General features: G+C 34.3%; 1 protein-coding gene across 11 annotated transcripts in view; it reads right to left on the reverse strand.

Moving 5' to 3' along the window:
* Nucleotides 1–5,035: 5,035 nt before the first annotated feature.
* The window catches only part of LOC111033023 (polypyrimidine tract-binding protein 2), a 181,438-nt gene continuing 167,777 nt past the window's right edge, over nt 5,036–18,696 (reverse strand). For 8 of the 11 annotated variants that reach the window (XM_022313568.1, XM_022313566.1, XM_022313575.1 and 5 more), the window contains 12 exons: nt 14,439–14,490; nt 13,163–13,221; nt 12,928–12,990; nt 11,038–11,341; nt 10,124–10,180; nt 8,089–8,294; nt 7,380–7,413; nt 6,818–6,910; nt 6,509–6,725; nt 6,364–6,441; nt 6,212–6,275; nt 5,036–5,827 (listed from right to left, as the gene is read on the reverse strand). In XM_022313568.1, coding sequence (XP_022169260.1) covers nt 5,735–5,827; nt 6,212–6,275; nt 6,364–6,441; nt 6,509–6,725; nt 6,818–6,910; nt 7,380–7,413; nt 8,089–8,294; nt 10,124–10,180; nt 11,038–11,341; nt 12,928–12,990; nt 13,163–13,221; nt 14,439–14,490 — 1,320 coding nt within the window. In that variant the 3' untranslated portion in view covers nt 5,036–5,734. The remainder of the gene's footprint in view (nt 5,828–6,211; nt 6,276–6,363; nt 6,442–6,508; nt 6,726–6,817; nt 6,911–7,379; nt 7,414–8,088; nt 8,295–10,123; nt 10,181–11,037; nt 11,342–12,927; nt 12,991–13,162; nt 13,222–14,438; nt 14,491–18,696) is intronic. The other 3 variants (XM_022313573.1, XM_022313572.1, XM_022313576.1) reach the window with 3 other exon arrangements.

Here is an 18,696-nt window from a genome sequence, read left to right on the forward strand (position 1 = left end):
TTTTAATTAATTTTTTTTCCGTAATAAACATTTTTTTACTTAAACATAAATACAATTCTATATAATACGATGTTTGATACATTTTTGAGCGGGCCATTATATACATAGCCTTATTATTTGTCGTAAAACACATCATCATATTTAATCGTAATTAATTATAATAATATAATATAGGTAACCAGCTACGCATATAATATATCATGCACAATAGGCGTTTCGCAATGCCGTTGTAATATAATAATCATAATGTGTAGTTATAGCTGGTGTGATATTATGATATATTGAAAGATAACCAGTATATCGTAATGTGTGAAATAGTGAATATTTTGATAGACAATAATCATATCATAATAATACATTTATCAAAAAAAAAAAAAAAAAACAAATAAAAAATAAATACCTAAATAAATCAAACGTTAACGCAACGATAATATAATAAAATAAAGATAAAAAATATATTTATTCATTGTTATTCGGATCGATGATCAACAAATAGTAGGACGGTCGATGCTGCAGGTGTCCGTTAGGCACGTAAAAACACGCAAGTACGTCGAATCGGTCCAACGCACAATATTTATAATAATAATAATTGTGTAGGTAATGTACAATATAATACAAGAAAGTACGACACACAGTGCAGGTATATAGGCATTGAATTGTTGCCAAGGTGTATTCACGCAGAAGGTCGTCATCCCCCACAAAAAAAAAAGTTCAATATTTTTTTACAAGTCTATTGACTCGCATCATCTCGTGTAGAGTCCGGCTATTGATCAAACTGCAAATATCGTACCGGTCGGTGGCGTCGGACTTCTTTGGCGTGTATTCGTATAATATATCAACAATTCTTCGTTCAATATTACCCACTCACACACATAACAATACATACTATAATATTATTCCAACCACAGACCTATAAACTAGTTTATAGGTCCATGATGGTTCTATAACGCATGAATATTGTATAATATAGTAATATACTATAGTGTTGTATATAGGTGTAGTAGAAGGTATATATAATATAATAGGTATAGGTTAGGTATATATATATATATATATATATATATATATGTGTGACAGAGACAGAGTGAGAGTAAAGAGTAAGAGAAGTATTTGAGAGAGACAGAATAAGAGAGGGTAAAGAGAGAGAGAGAGAGAGAGAGAGAAAATACAAAATAGATGTAAATCGAAGATAAAACAGTGTGTATTTTGTCATTATTTTTTTTTTTTGTTTTCTTTTGAAAAATAGAAATTAGAAAACGTTACAGTCATAAAAATACATGTATAGTAAAAATCGAAAAAAAAAACAAAAAATAAGAAATAGAAAAAATAATAACGTATAGTTTAATATAGTGAGATACACAAGAAAAAGATATGTGGTACACAATATTAAATATTGTTAAAAGTAAAAACAGTACATTTTTATACGATCTCTAATAGTATGTATATACTATATGCATATATATATGTATCGACTTATTTAAGTGTACAAAATATACGTTTTTTGAGTCGTATATATATAGACATAATATATAGACATAAAAAAATGAGTATAATATAAATATGAGAAGTAACACTAGTGATTGTTTATACACCCCGTATGATTGTCGAGAGTTAACTTGTTAAAAAAAAAAAAAATATAATATATTAAAACGGCTACTACCTACAGATAATACAATAATACGACATGATGGGTAATTTTTTCCTGCACGTCTGTCGATCGCGATCGGGTGTCGTCGTTGTCACAATCGATGCGCATTGCGCGTAATAAATTATAAAATAATTATCGAAGGTCCGTCGGGTTGTCCGGATTTTGGGCACTCGCCGATATTCAGAAAACGCAAATCCGACGAGGGTGGTGGTGTGCGTGTGCGGAGTGTGCTGGCGATAAACTGACGACGAATAAATATTGTTGCAGTGGACACGAGACGGATGCGGCGACGGCATTTGCGGTAGGCTGAGAAATCGGATTTAATGGCACGCACACATAATACTATTTCGTTTCTATAATCTTTACATCGTATTCGATACTAGGATTTCCACAGTTTTGGAAACATAAATACATATGTAGGTATAATAGTTTGTTTTAAAAGAACGAATTTCATTTACCGCATTATAATGTCGTCATAATATTAGCTATACGCGTTATCGTTGACTTTTAGCTCGGTACTTACGCCTCGTATAGTCGAAAAACGATGATTATTATAGAAAACATAGAGTTCGACATTCAGCGGTGGTTTCGGGAGCAGAATTTAGGACGAACGGACCATCGTAATACAAAATAAATAATTTTTTTTTTAAACATCGATTGAACGCAGAAAGGGTCCCCTCGAATTTTCGATCACGTTCCGAGAAGAGAAAAGTATAGGCCAGCAGTATGTATACACCCCATTCCTCTACCCGTGAGTGAGTATGGGAAAGGGTTTCACAACCAAATCGAGGGGGGGGGCCAAACCCAAAAAGCACACTCCGCTCACACACTGAGCTGCGATAAAAGAGGACGACGCGACCAAAAACAAAATAATGGCGATTTAAAAATGCCAAACGGAAAAACACGAAAACACGCACTAATTATCACACAGTACTCGAGCGTGAAGACGCATGCGCACACAGACGTACGGATAAAAAAACCGAAAGCTATATTATACATAATACAATAATAAGATCTATGCGTGTGCCTATACACAATAATATATAAATATGACAAAATGATATCGCAGTCGAAGTGCGAAGAGAGACGACGACGACGACGATGTGTGTGCTTCGATATTAATTGTAGGTTACGTTTCGAAGAAAATTCCTACGCGTAATTTTCATACGTTAAGTGACACAGAAAAAAAGAAATCATATCTAGAATATGACCTTATATACTTTATAATTAATAGTAATAATAATATACATCTAAACGATTATAAAAAAAAAAAAAATAATAAATGTTTTGGTTTTTTTTTTTACATATTATTTTAAAATAACTACCAACGCGGATACAATGATAATGTAATAGTAGGTACGTGGTTTTGGGGTCGGTAAGGGGTGAACGACAAAGGGACAATTTAATAATGATAATAATAATATTTTTTTTTCACTCGTTAATAAAATACATCTAAGTGTGTCGGCGGTCTAAACGGCCGCGACAAACGATTGTCCTAGTTAATATTAGCATTAATTAGCTATATATGATTGTTGTGAGTACATATTATTATATTATACTAATCACAATATTATAATAATAATGTCTAAATAAATTATTTTAAAATTATTGCAGGTAACGCTTAGTCGGCGCACGAATTGACATGGGTAGGACGAAAACGGCTGTCGTCGATTAGATAACAAATTCGATAACGAGTCGAGGACATCATCAGTAGGTAAGTCTAAGTTAACAACAACAATAATAATAATAATAATAATAATAATAATTATCATAATATATAAGTTTACAATGTTTTCGTGAAAAATGAAATTTCAAGACCAGGCGCACGGCGGACCTCAGAAGAGTTGTTATAATATCAGCTGATCACATATTATTAAACGTTCTCTCGAATAAATGACAATATTACGTAGGAAAGGGTGTTATATGCAATTTGTTTGACTTTCGATTGCGATGAACGAATTGCGGTCCTAATAAAATTGGTGGTTGAATCTTATATGATTGTCCGTATTCGTAACTCTTTTCTTATCTGATTAGCGCTTATCCAAGTTGCAGTCGTAGTTGCATTATAGTTTTAAGGTTATGCCAAGTTTATTTTATTAAATAATTTTAAATTTAGACAGTATCGTCGTTTAAAAATGGGTTAAATGTTCTGTGTTGCATTAATGCGAATTGTAATGCAAAATAATACACTCGGCGAAGACCACCGGTTTTCAAGAACGACAAATTTGTAAAAATATTAATAAAATACAATTTATTTTTATTCCGATTTAGTAAAATGCCATAAAAACATTGTTAAATTGTATAATAAATGACTTCAAATACAAGAGAATTGCAGAATAACGATTTAACAGTAATAACATATCTGCATAAAATATTGGATGTATAGCTAATAAAACAAATCAATTAGTTACAAAAAAATGCAAATTCAATGTTTTTCTAGTATCCTATCAATTATCATATTTTTATTTAATTTTTCAAATTTTTAATACCGCAATTCGGAAATATAATACAAATATAAATAGCAACTTCTGGACTGCAACTTTGGTTTTTATTACCTACCGCAACTCGATATCACACCAGTTACCTGATATCACGAAAGGACCGATATCGTCGAGGACTGCGTGCGCCTGTTAATTTTTTTAAGAACAGTTGCAGACGTTACGTGTGATGGCGTATTCGTCGTTTAGAATTTTGATTGTCACATTGGCATTCATCCTTAAAAATAATTGCTATTAATCACGCGCTAACGCGTTTCACTACACATTATGCGCTTAAGAATAATATTATTTTTATACCTTACAATTATATTATAGTATAACGATATAACTACACGTTATAGTTTCAAAAAAAAACATAAAAACGAATTAAATAAACATTTACCCGACCACTACTAATGCTAATATTTAGTATTAAATATCAATATCGTTACATATACATAATAATACTCTGACAAAATTTTAACTCAGTTGAAAAAAAAAACTTAACAATTAAGATTTAGAAGGTATATAATATTGGCTATGATACAGAATTGATTGTGATCGATGAGTTCCGATATGTCCACTTCTTTTCAGTGCAATAATAATTTAGAAAAAAAAAAATTAATTAATATAAAGCACAAACGAAACGAGGAAAATAATAATGAAATTATTAACGAGAGGAATAAAATCAGTATTTTTTCGAACATAAAACGACGGATATCTCGTTCCTCGGTCGAATAAAACAAGCGCCGCGACGGATAATCGATTAATATTTAATGTATCGATTACCGTGTAAATAAAAAAATAACGAATAACGAAAATCATACCTATATTATGTCGGATCATGATAATCCATTCAGCCGAGACGACCGAGCTGACATCCGTTATACCGGAAAATAAAAAATAAAAATAAAAAATAAACAGTTTATTCATCTTAACAAATCATAATAGAAATTGCTCGTGTATAAAAAAAAAATGAAACTGTTTGTTTTATCTAAAAATAAACATAATCATATATAATAGTAGAATAAAAAATAGTATAAATTATAAATTAAAATCATAATAATAATAAAAAAAAATACTAATTGTTTCACAAATACATACAATTTAGTGCGATATCATGTTACACGTTTTCCTCGCATCCTTTGGTGACAATTCTACTACTAAATAATATTTGTTTTTTTCATATTCAATAAATATTTTATACGACCTAGACATTACATTGGTCTTCTTAAATAATACACATATGATATACAGATATAAATTAAATAATACACAAGTATAAAGACACTTAGAGGAATGATGGAAAAAAATCATCAACATGTAAACACTATATATATATATGCGAAAATAATACGCCAGGAGAAAAAAGTAAATATAGAAACAATTAAAAGTTAATCGCGTAAAAAAAATCAGAGTATAATAATTATAATATAAAGAATAATAATATTAAAAAAAATAATACTGTTTACGAATAAATTTAAAATATGAAACAATAATATTATAATTAAAAGTACTTGCAAAACACAGTCGTGTTCGTACAGATCATTGACTGTCGCGTAGTTTGGCAACACTGTCCAGTAATTCTAAAGCGTAGGGTAAGAGGTGCCTAGTTGGGTGTCAGCGTGTCCGGTTGGATGTTGGACTTTGAAAACGAGACACGCAGGTGGTTTTGTTCACTGAGCCGATAATTGTGCATCTTCTACAAATTAAAAAAACAGAAATCAGGCACACGATACCATTAATGTCCGTGATAAATGATCGTCACTTATTTCGACGAATCCGCGAGTCCTGGTTATGATTATTATTTAAAAACTGTATGTATCAATTCGTTGAAAGATAATATCGTAATACAAATAATTAATAAGTAATCGGTTTCGTCTAAAATGCAGTTAGGTCATGTCCACTTAAAATTTATTCCCCCAATTATTTAGGAAAAATCACTAGATTTGAAAATATTACATTTTTTTTTAGGATTCGGAGACTTAGTAGATAGGCACTGCGTAATATATGAATAACTAATATACTATATTATGAATTTGAGAACTATAAGTGTGTTGATATAATATGTGCTTATTGTGCTTACGATAAGTGCGGCTACGGCTTCCTCCAAGGATTCCATTTGAATAAGTGCCATTTTGCGGTCTTTACTGAAATATACAAAGCCGTTCGGTTAAAAATCAAACGAGCGGAAGACGAAAAAAAAGTAATAAATACAAATATAAAATATATACTAACGGGAAGAACTTGAAGTCTTTGACGGTAAAAGTGTTGTTTTCGAATGCCGTCTTCAAGAAGTCTTCCGATAGTGTCGTTCTGTAAAATAAAAATGGTGAATTAGAAAACGCGTTAAGGGGGTTCGGTTGGCTATTAAAACGCTCACGGTATGTTGGACAAGTGGAGAGTGGACGATGGTGGATAAATGTTCTGGTAGTTTTTGGATCCCGGTTTCTTGAATCGGTGTAACGGCGACGAGGTGTAATCTTTTGTCAGTCCCGAGTCAGGCTGTCCTTCTTTGGGCAGCTGAACAGTCTGGTACTTGGATTGCATCACTCGTATATACTTGCCGTACAAACGAACTTTGTCCAAATGAAGCATGGCTAATGTTTGTATAGTGGTAGTGAGGGGGCGAAACAAAAAAGTCATCGTTGAAAAAACCGTATAATTATTACAATATATTCTAAAGACTCACCCAGATGGGCTTGATGTGGCTCAGCCATTTGTACCAGAGCACCGTCCTTTTTGTTGTACAAGATCTTCACACGCAACACGTCTCCGTAAACACCTAAATGAGGCACAAAAGAAAAATTGTTCAGGAAAAAAAACGATATAAAACGAGACCAATATGATAATAAAAAAGGTGTAAAAAATGTATTTAAAAAAAAACATAATTTCAATTTAAAAAAAATTAAATGAAATGTTAAAAAAGGGAACCATGCAATTTGTCTGTTATCAAAAGAAGAAAATATTAAGTGTACTAAAAACAAAAATATTCATTTTAAATAAGAGTATCTATACGATGTATTGTTTAATGACAAAATAAAATAAAAGAAGGCAGTTGGAAGTAATAGTAATGATTTATGGTATACATCTAGATCATAATACATGTAAATTAACAAAAAACATGCTTCCATCTGCCTGAAGGTATATAAAAAAAACTTTATAAGATATAAAAATACAATTATTACGTATATTATTATAAATATAAAACGAAAATAAATATAACAGTATAAGTTAAGTATAAATGCACCTACCAAACAAAGTGAAAATAGCGTCTGGCGTGACCATCTACGAAGCGATAAGTTTTTTAATTTTGTATATTTTTTCGTAGAAAGAGTTAAAAGGTGTGTGTCCGGTGGCAGCAGAGTTAGACAGAGACAGATTTTGTATACATATATATATATATTTGTTTCAGTAGCAGCAGTAGTAGTAGTAGTAGTAGTAGTAGTAGTAGCATCACCGTTAGGGAAAGCCAAAAACAAAAAAAATCAGAAAAACAGAATTCTTTGAGTATCACAGTTGAACAATAATGATGGTATAAATATTTATGTATAGAATATGAATAAAATTAAAACACAAATAATAATAATAATAAGATGATGATGAAAACATATAAAGTGTGTGGGGTGTAGATGGCGGATGGTGTTTGGTTATGGCTGGGTGAGGATGGTTTGAGGAAACTGAGGATATGATAACAGTGATTTTCTCCAGTGAACACACGTCATTGTTATACTGTTGAGACTTAGCAGCGGGGAAATCACACCCACCGTGGAAGGTTACTGTTGGGTGAATGATACCACACGATCGCGACCAAGTAATATTTCTCGACGATGTTATTATTATTATCATCATCATCATCATTATCAGGACACATGTGTAGTATAATAATAATAATTATTATTATTATAATGGTGATAAATATTGTATTTGTATCGCGTCTAGGCGCGGAATAGTTTCTGTCACCTCTTCATTTAGGTTGCTGACCAACAGCACACATGTCTGACCGGTCATCTGGCCAGGGAGTCTGAGCGTGCCAGCCGCCAACGAACCACCGGGTAGGGTGAATCCGAGCGGCATGCTAGTGACGGGTGAGTTGGCATATGACGTGGCTAGCGGTGAAGCGAGCCCGTGGACGGCGTTGAACGATGGAGTCAGCATACCCGGACTGCCTGTAAACGAAGGAAAGTCAAAATCAAAGTTTTCGATACGAGAACTCGGCCGTTGCTCGAGGCAGCAACAGTTGCAGTTATATACTTAGGTACTTATTACTAAACTATGTATGTATAGTAATAAATCGTAGTTGATCTACCAAACCAACTTATAGTTGTTAAAATATTCTATTGTATCGTAATTTAATTTTCTTCGAGTCTAAGTCCTACAATTATATAATAGCTTGGCAATTGATGGCTTTTCGAATCCGTTGTCGACATGTTGTTGACTTACATTGAAATGATCGATTATTCAGTTAAGTTAAAAAAGTAAAATTGTAAACAATTACTTAAGAGGATGTTGCCCACACGTTTGTTGTCTCCGTCTTACCAACTTATGACATACCAAATTTTCCTTCTCTAGTTTAAATAGTGTGCCGTTAATTTTGATATAAGAGTACATTTAGAGTAAATTTACCTACAACCAAAGTTTTAGGTAAGAACATTATTTATGCTTAAGCGTCGGCGGATTTTCAATATTTTTATTTTCGAGTAAGATACAAGTATGTGAAATAACACAAATCAAAAATGCTCATATCTCGCTTGAAAATTAAAATATCCAAAAATCCGCAGACGCTTAAGCATAGATATTGTTCTTACCTAAGATTTATAGGTCAATTCACTCTTATATCAAAACTAACAGCGCACTATTATTGAAACTAGTGAAGGCAAAAGTTGTATGTCGAACGTGTGTAAAACGGAGACAATATTTATGCATGGGTAGCGTCCTCTTAATATGAATAAAACGTGTTGTTATTAATAATAATACTATATGTACGATTTTGAACTAAACACATCGACGTGTACGAAACAAATATATATTTATATACGATGACGAGTGACAATTATAACATGGAAAGACCAAGACGACGAGAACAGCGAGTATAACATTATTATATAGACTGACAGACTGTACATAGTCGAGATAGGTATAGGCGATGTTCTAATTGTGTTCTTTACCAGTTTATGTTTTTTTTTTACTCCCGAGGTTTTTCTCAGTATAGGTTTATGTTTGAACTTTTTTTTTTAATCGTCCGGTGAACATTCCTGGAGTCTGCACGCATTACTGTACACCGAGTCCGGGGACCTTATTACTAGAAACGCACCGCGGGTACATCAAAAACGAATTTGTGGGAGCGTACGTCGGGAAATGTTTTGTTGGGTGCAAATAATATCTTGCAGCGAATTCCGGACCGCGAATAACGATACTCATAAATTCCGTTCAAACAATAACACCGGAAAAATTCGAGTTATTCGGCAGTCCGAATTCGCGTACATAATATGTATCTCTACAATACATACATATTACATACATACGTATATGTGTGCGAGTGCAGCGTTTCCGTTATTAATTACGCGCACGCGGTATAGGTATGCGTGCAGCACGCGTTCCAATAAATTTATAGCGATGTTATGGAACGTAAAAATTGATAAAATATAACGTTTTGAATTTTTGACTACATCAATATAGTTTCGTCTCCGATCGACCGTACACACACGTTATTGGAGTACTCCGGAATTCTAGTGGGGAGGGAGTGCAAGCGTGTGTTCGAAAAAAGGCTAGATTGAAATTGATAATGAAAATGAAATCAATATTATAAAATATTTTATACAATGTGTGGGTTTCCAGACACGAAGTGGCACCTTCGAGTGAACTGTGGGGAGTGGTTCAACCACAATCACGAATTCGTGTATTTAAATCACGTCCATGATTGTACGCATGCGGTATGTATGTGCGCGTATGATAATAGTACTATGTAAGTAGAGATATCAGGTAAGTATATATGTACCTATATTAACGCAGTGACGTAAATCCTTCGCGTCGGAGTGGATGAAATGTCGAGTACCTGAGCGGAAAAATCCACCGAAAAATAAAACAAAAAATATAAATAAAAACGATTTAGTTTTAATCACTTAAAGAGTTAAAACAAACATTATAAGCGCGTAGAGTAAACTATTCATAAGCATCGTGATCGGGATCGGCATGTTTGTATACCTATATCAAATCCTATATATATATATATTATATACAAACATGTATAATATGACGCGTGTTATATAATATACACATGAATACATAATATGACGCGCGTCATAATATTCTATTGATAATTACATGTCCTCGATAGTGCTCGAGAATGCTTTTAGAATTCTCGTAAGCTCGAATCGACGAGGGAGGGACGAATGACGTTTCTCGTTTATATTATATATGCGTTGACATCACGAGCTCATTGCACTCCCCGAACGAATACAATGGCACGCGGCTTCATAAACCACATTTTTCGAGTTGCCGAAATGTAGGTAAAATGAAATTAATTTGGTTTAATATCTATTATCCAAGGGAATATAATAGACAATTTCCATCTTTATGCTAGAAATTAAAATCATTATCGGTGTAATTACGCAACGTCTTTTCAAATGCCATAAAAACTCTGAAGTTCCAAAATGAGGACTCCGAGTATATCAGGGAGATGTACACATGCAATAAAATCTTTAAGAACAATTTAAATGACCGATCGTTGAATCCACCAGATAAGTTGCAATCTTTATTTAAAAAAAAAAATGTCCAATTACTATTTACTCAAATACGTTTATGATTCGAGCACGAAAAAGGGTGAAGCGCAGTTGGATAAAAACCCTACGTTACATTGTGGCACATCGAATAGCATTATGCTATCGAGGTTACGGAAGGGTAGGTACGAACCTGCGAGTCGGCTATGGTCGGCGCCGGTAGTCAATTGCCGACGGGCCTGCGGAAGTCCAGCAGCGGCACTTGGCACGCCGGACAGCAATAGACTGAGCTGGTGTGGCAGCAGCTGGTTACCAGCCACCGAGTCCACACCGAGCGCCGCCAGCGTTTCCATTACCGTGTTGTCACCGTTGGGCAGCGTCGGGTTGGTGTAGTCCCGAGACTTGTCGTTGTTGTATTTCACGTTCAGGCTGGACAATTTCGAGTACTCGATGCGCAGTTTGCAGCAAGATGTGTAAATGTTTTGGCCGTCCAGAGACTGTAATGCGTCGAGATTTCGGAAAACCCGAACAAAAACAATGTATAATTAGTAACGATGAATTGATATTAGGCATACAATTCATTAAATAGAAAGTATAATATGTTTATACTAGCTGTACATTGTAGTGTCGTACGCGATCTATCACATATAAAAACGACATTAAAATGTCATACCTACTCTAGCATGTTTATTGTTTACTATATTAAAACTGTTGTCCATATTCTATTACAGACTGTGAGTAATTTTTCGGTATTTCCTTTGAATTCACAAGGATGTTTATGTATACAATTCTAAACCACGGTTCTTGTAGGAACCGTCGTTGATGGGCTGATAGATTACACGTAATTAGGTAGATAGCACACGACACAAGTACATAGAATGTCATTCATATACCGTGTCTCACCGAGCTAATCTTATAGTACCTATAATATAACCGTTTAAAAATTTGTTTAATACATCAGAAATGAACAATTCGACGTTTAAGCGCCACCATCGACGAATCAGCTTTATGTAATGTAAAGTGATAGCTTGAAATTGTTTCGTGTCGAGTTCAAGTAGACGAGGAGAATAATTTAAGAATACGAATTTAAATAACTGAACATTAAAAATGTTATAATATGTAGGTGTTTTTAATAAGAATAATTTATTTCGATGGTCACAAACACGGTGAGACACTAAGACGTACTATCAGTATACAGATGCATAATGGTTGTACTACACTTAACCATAACAATTCCAATAATCTATAAAGGAGAATTAAAAGAGAAATTATAAAAAATATAATAAAACGTTTAGATACACTCCGCGTCTACATCATATATATATAAAGCAGTGGTAATTAACGTAGCTTCCACTCCCAGATAGTGGAACTGTGGATTTTTCACGATCATGGTTTCAAATATTAAAACATAGACATCGTTCTAAAGATGAACGATCTAGGTCATGAAGAGGAATTTCTCTATAATAAGCGTATATAAATCTTAGGTAAGTACGTCTGGCGTAGCAGTCGATGGTAAAAAATTAAAGCGAGAAAACGAATTATCCAATTACCCGGCGGCGGCTCGGACAGCACGTAACTCGCCCCCTATTAAGAAGACGGCGACGACTAGCGAATAAATCAGACGCTTTTTAAACGAATTTAATTATTCACGGGGTGTGAAAAGAACGAGAGAATGAAAGAAAGTACAAAAAAAAGTATAAAATAAACGGAAACAATGCGTTTAATCAACGATTGCCGGTGCCAGAGATGTGCGTTATATATATTATATGGGTGACGAGCACTAGCTGAGAGCTAAATAAAATTACGATTTTATAAAAAGTGGCTCGGCGAGGAGAAGTAGAGGAGATTGAAGAGGTTGAAGAGTATATATAGGTATATAATAGTTGCATATTATATAATTAGTAATTGCATTAAATATCGTCGCCCGGAAACACTAAAAGACGGTGTGGGAGCACCTATATGTAGTACCGAGGAGTGTATAATATTATAATAGTATGTATATTATAGTATAAAGTAAAAAACACAGACACACATACACGCGCACGTGTTGGTTGTAAAAGTACACGTGTGGTCCTGAACTTACGTTGTTCAAATGCGACAGATCAAACAAATGGCCTGTATGGAACAGATTTTGTCCGTCCAATGACTGTGTCAGACATGGTTTAAAAAAAAAAATACGGGCATACGTTCGGTTTAGTATTGAACGTTTTCTTTTCAATTTTGTATTCATATTCAATTAGTACAACACAGTTTATCACATTATCATAATATTACACTCGTACGTGGTGCATTTAAATCGACTACCGTCGAACACTTACCAGTTTAGCGGATTGTGCGGTGACCACGTCGGGATACTGGATCAGAACTTGGAACGAATCTGTAAACAAGGAGACGGTGGAAAAATATATTTACAGATCGTTATGCACAGGTCGGAGTGCACGCACTCTCATACACACACGGGCGCGCGTTTAATTCCACGTGATAATAAGCCGCGCGCGAAATTAATGGAAAAACTGCGACGGAGACGTTGACAAAAGAGATGCCAGCATTGTTTCGAGTGCTGCAGTATATATTATACATGGTGCGCAGGCGGAAAAGTTTGAGCAGGAAAATACTAAAGCGCTAAACGTTTCTTTTTTTCTACGCGCACACAATGAAACAATATATATAGGTACGTAAAAAATAAAAAATATTTAAAAACGGTCATTTTTCGTTTTTTTTTTGTTTTTTTTTTTTGAAAAGAAAATATCCCCCTCTCCGGAGACGTTGAGGCTGAGGGGGGAGGGGTTAGATCGGTAGTGTTAGGTAGTACGTATATAGCGCACAACGTTAATTAATGTACGACGACAACACTGTATATAATATAATACCCACTCCTGCTGCTGCTGCTGCTGCTGCTGCCGCGCAGAGGGCGAGAACAAAATGAAGATATGATTAATTGTCCGCGGGACCGAACGCAAACTTCTTGATATGATGAAACCGTGCTCGTATTATATTGTTTTCCGGAGAAAAGGATTATTCTCAAAGGCACGCACGCATTCGCGAGTCGGCGTTGATAGATCGCCGGGACGAGATAAATAACGCGTGTCCTCCCGGAAAACACATTTTGCAGTTCCGCGATCGCCTAACCTGCTATATGTATGTCCTGGCAACAATGCGATTTTTCCCTTTCCTAATAATGTCCATATTGCCGATCGATTTTATGTACTTATCGTAAGTACCTATATAATTACCGGAAGAAAAAACGAAGTCACTTTAAAAGTACGAGTTCTTATTTTATATCATAGGCGACGAATTTGGTATACTTGTGCCCTTTTTTACCTAGAGAACTAATGTTTTAGAATAAAAATGTCCTCGCGAACGGGGTGCAAAAAAATACAGCTTATGTACTTACATGTACGATAAAAAAATCGTTCAAGTTTTCGCAAAAATAGGGTTGCCTCGTCTTACCTATATATTATCTTCATAATAATAATATATATGCAAATTACGCGCACAGATGTGTTTGTCCGGTAAACGACATTATTGTTATATACATGTTATATAATAATATATTTATATATTTAAGTGTATTATGCAGTTGTAAGTACTCACTGTTTTTGGTAAACGTCACGATTTTCAGCACTTTTCCGTAACGCGAAAATATCTGCGAAAATAAAAAAACACATTATTTTGTTGTTATATTGTATAGTACCTATGTCGGCGACTGTATTATAATATGCACGTCTATTAGTACCACGTGCAGCATTCAGATAATATAATAAATATGCATTCAAAATTGTTCAATTTTATTTAGTCTTTGCGTCACTAATCCCTTCAACTACTACCCCCGCCACCGTTGTATTCGCGACGTTTTCTTATATAAGTTATTGCTCCTACCTGCCGCCCGCACACCCACAGACAGCCGCAATTATACGAATTAACGAAAATACCGGTAAAACTGTTTTTTTCCACCCCGACCGAGTTTTTTTTTACATCGCTATAATAAAATGGTAATATTATAAGTAAATTATATGATAAATTAATTTATGTAGTTATACCCACAACGCGCGTGTATAAGGTAGTAGTTCCTTTTTTTACATGGAATGTTTGCAATTTTCATTATTAAGTTGAATGCCAAAAAAATAACTACTCACAAATGAGTTCGCAAACAATTTGAAAATTAGTTATTTCTACACGGGGAATAAAAAAAATTTTACATTATGACGTATTTGAACTATTATTTTGTTTTCATTATCAAATTTCTTTCAACTTCCATTACGAATTGACTGACTTTCCGTTGCGCCCAAACGACAAATACAAATATTATAATTTTTTTACCAAAATATTTTGAATGAAGTTTATTTCTTTATACACTGTGGAGTAGACGCTATATAAAATGGTAGGTACGCACGAAGCGAGGTATTAGGAACATTATTATGTAATATTGTTCCGGACATTTAACCGCATAATTTTTTGACTTGTAACTCTGACGTTATTTTGATATACCTGCTTACTTTTTTGTTTCTGGAAACTTATTTAACAAACACACATACAAACATATTATTCTTTTCCGGGGAAATGTAATTTGTCTACTGCAGTGAAAATACACTTCAGGCGTTTATGCGCGTAACAGCGAACGATATTATTATACAAATAAAGTAGGTACCAATATATGTATATTGTGTACGCGCAATGATCGATACGCGTTTCGTAACATTTTTGATTTTCAATTTACCGGTATGAATATAAATTACCAATGTTTGAGGTAAAAAAAAAACTCAACAACAGCAATCATCTTGTATAATAAAACGAAATATATCCACTGTAACAGGGTCGTGAGGGTGTACAGTGTATACAGCCCTTAAAACACGATATTAATACGTAGGTACATATATACATATTATATACAGTTTATAGTGTATACAATACAAATATTAAACACAATAGTCTACATTGATTATACATTTCAATTTGTTACAAAAAAAAAAAATCAAGTAACCATTAACTATAGAGCTGAGGAGAGTTTCGTTCAAAGAATAATAATAAAAAAAAAAACTAAAATAACCTGCACTATATACTTTATGGTAATACTCTTGCTGCACCACACTAATCTACATTTTAACTAACTTTTGTTCAAACATTTACGGCATAAAATAATTTCATAAAATTAATTTTTACCCTAAAAACTTATCACAGACGCGTATAAATTATAAATTATATTTTCTCAAAAATCGAAAACTTATGAAACGTTCATATGCGTCTACGACGATTATCGCAAAGCTGTGGAAAATAGAAAATGCAAACGGGATAATAACCGTCGGACGGGTCAGAAGTCTTTTGAAGTTTTTTGATGGAGTGGCTATTAGAATTTCGAACACAGAGCATACCTAGCAATTTCGCAAAAAGTACCGTTTAGTAATAAAAAATAATGAATAAATAAAAGGTTTAAATAGCACTAAGCACAGCGTTCGATTTTTCGATTCACTGCGAAGGGGCACTCGAGTTTTATCCGAAAGATGAAATCCAACGAACTCATTATAAGCTACACCAATGTTATTTACGAGCGGAGAATCTTCATAATAATCCCAAAACGACAATGGGTGGTCGCCGAAATAAGTAGTATTATATTTATTATTATTATACTGGTGGTACCTACCTACCTACTTGTTAAAATAAAATATAATATTATAATCGCAATGGTCGACGGACAGCGCAGCGGTCTATATAAATGCTCATGTATTTCTCGACGTTTCTCAAAGTCCACTCATCCATTTCCCCATGTTCGAATTCCTCTCGAGTTCGGGTTCAACTCGGCTACACCGAGTAACGAAAGCTGCCAATGCGAGGACGCCCTCTCCCCGTGTTTTGAATACCTGCAGATAGGGTTTTTGCCCGTGACCCGTGTGTATAAATATTAAGCGATTTACCGACGTTTTCCACGATCCTCATACAACGCATATAATATCATATTATACATAATTATTAAGCGGCGGAGACTCTCGCTTTATATGTACCTACATTGCCGATTTATATATATAACACGGGCTAGGCGCAGCCTTTGAAACCGACGACATATACACGTATTATAATATATATATATATATATATATATATATATATATATGTATAATATAATTGTATTTCGCGCTGAAATTAATGTCGAGGGCCCGTTTAATACGAGCGGGGTCAATCTTCTGGTTCTCGCAAAGCTGAGTATACATATATATATATATGGAGAGAGAGAGAGAGGTACCTACGAGTAAGTGTATGTGGTCGGGACCTGCGTAATTCTAACGCTCTCGCGTATAAAGGGACTCTCTATCGCCTACATATATACATGTGTATATACTCCATATAGATATATGGTCGTATAAAACGACACCGTGTACACCAGCTGCCTACCCGAACCATGCACTCACCCCTAACGATGCGATACGCGGCGTACTTACGGACGAGCTATGGTATTAGGTAGGTGCTCGGCGCGTACACAGCACCCTCTCATCCCGTGACTAAATAACGTTATACATATTATAATAATATTATACATGTATATATATACACTCATAGAACATACCTACGGGGATACGCGTGTACACACCAAATATGCATGTATATGCGAAGAAGACGCATCCATTCGAAATTACTCATTACGTATTTAGTGAATAAAATATGGTCTCTGTTGAATCATACATAAGGAGCTGCGACTGTATATTATTATCGCGTGCGTATGTTGTATATTATACATTATGCACCGGCGGATTACTCTCGTGTATCGGGATTCTGGTGGGGGGGGGGGGGGGTGACGACCGACCCTCACAATTAGCCCGGTCGCTCCGTCGTTAACAGCGGTAGGTATACGTACCAACCACTATACGCAGTCTATACTTGCAATTAGTACGGCTCAGCTATATTTCCGAACGAAAAACAATATTTTCGAAGACCCGATTTCCGTCTACATGTATACGTACAAGAGCGTAGGGTACAACGGAGAGGTGCGTACCTATTATTTATGCTTTATAAGTACGAAATTGAACGAATTTCCCGCGCGTTCGGTGAAGACGGAAAACGAAACATTGTATTGTATATTATAATACGATATTGTGTTTATTTTTCATTTTTATTCGCAGAAAACTAGTGAATATTATGATATGGAAGCGAACGGATATTACGCAATGGATAAATAAATTAACTGGATACGTTTTTTTCTAATATTTAGATTTCTATTTTTAGATTTTTTTTCGTGATGGTAATATCTAGATAAAATTCTGAAGTCGCAATTTACCGATGCAAACCTAGTACATTAAACACGTCTACGTTACAGCTGTATTATTATTATTATTAAAAGCTTGGCCATTGTGTATGTGCAGTGCACGGGTATCTACACGATTGAATAAATTTCATAATGTATACAAAATACCTACATAATACAGTTACTTGGAAAGAAAAAAATGCCAAAAGGTCACAACGAGCCATAATATATATTCCAATAAATCGTTGTGTTTATTGAAGGGTACGACTGCAGAAAAACTGTTGCTGTTGTGTGTATACAGAGTGTTTAATCAGTTATGAAACGGATACACTTATATATATATACGGATGTTCCGGGTTCGATTCAGAACTTTTTCAATACCTATCAAGATTCAGACGTGATAACCTCGTGCGTTATATATTAATAAATTAGATAGGTACCATATAACACATCGATGGTTAGGTTAGGTTACGTGATTAAAACCGGCACATTCTGGTTTACTCGAAACTCCTTCATAAGAGTAAAAGACAATAGGTAAATATTGTTCCTTTCTATTACTCTGTTCTATAAACAAAAAACTTTTAGGAAAACTGACCCGAAATTGTTGGACTTTCCGTGATG

The sequence above is a fragment of the Myzus persicae genome, unplaced genomic scaffold (genome assembly GCF_001856785.1).
Source record: "Myzus persicae strain clone G006 unplaced genomic scaffold, MPER_G0061.0, whole genome shotgun sequence".
NCBI classification, from domain to species: Eukaryota; Metazoa; Arthropoda; class Insecta; order Hemiptera; family Aphididae; genus Myzus; species Myzus persicae.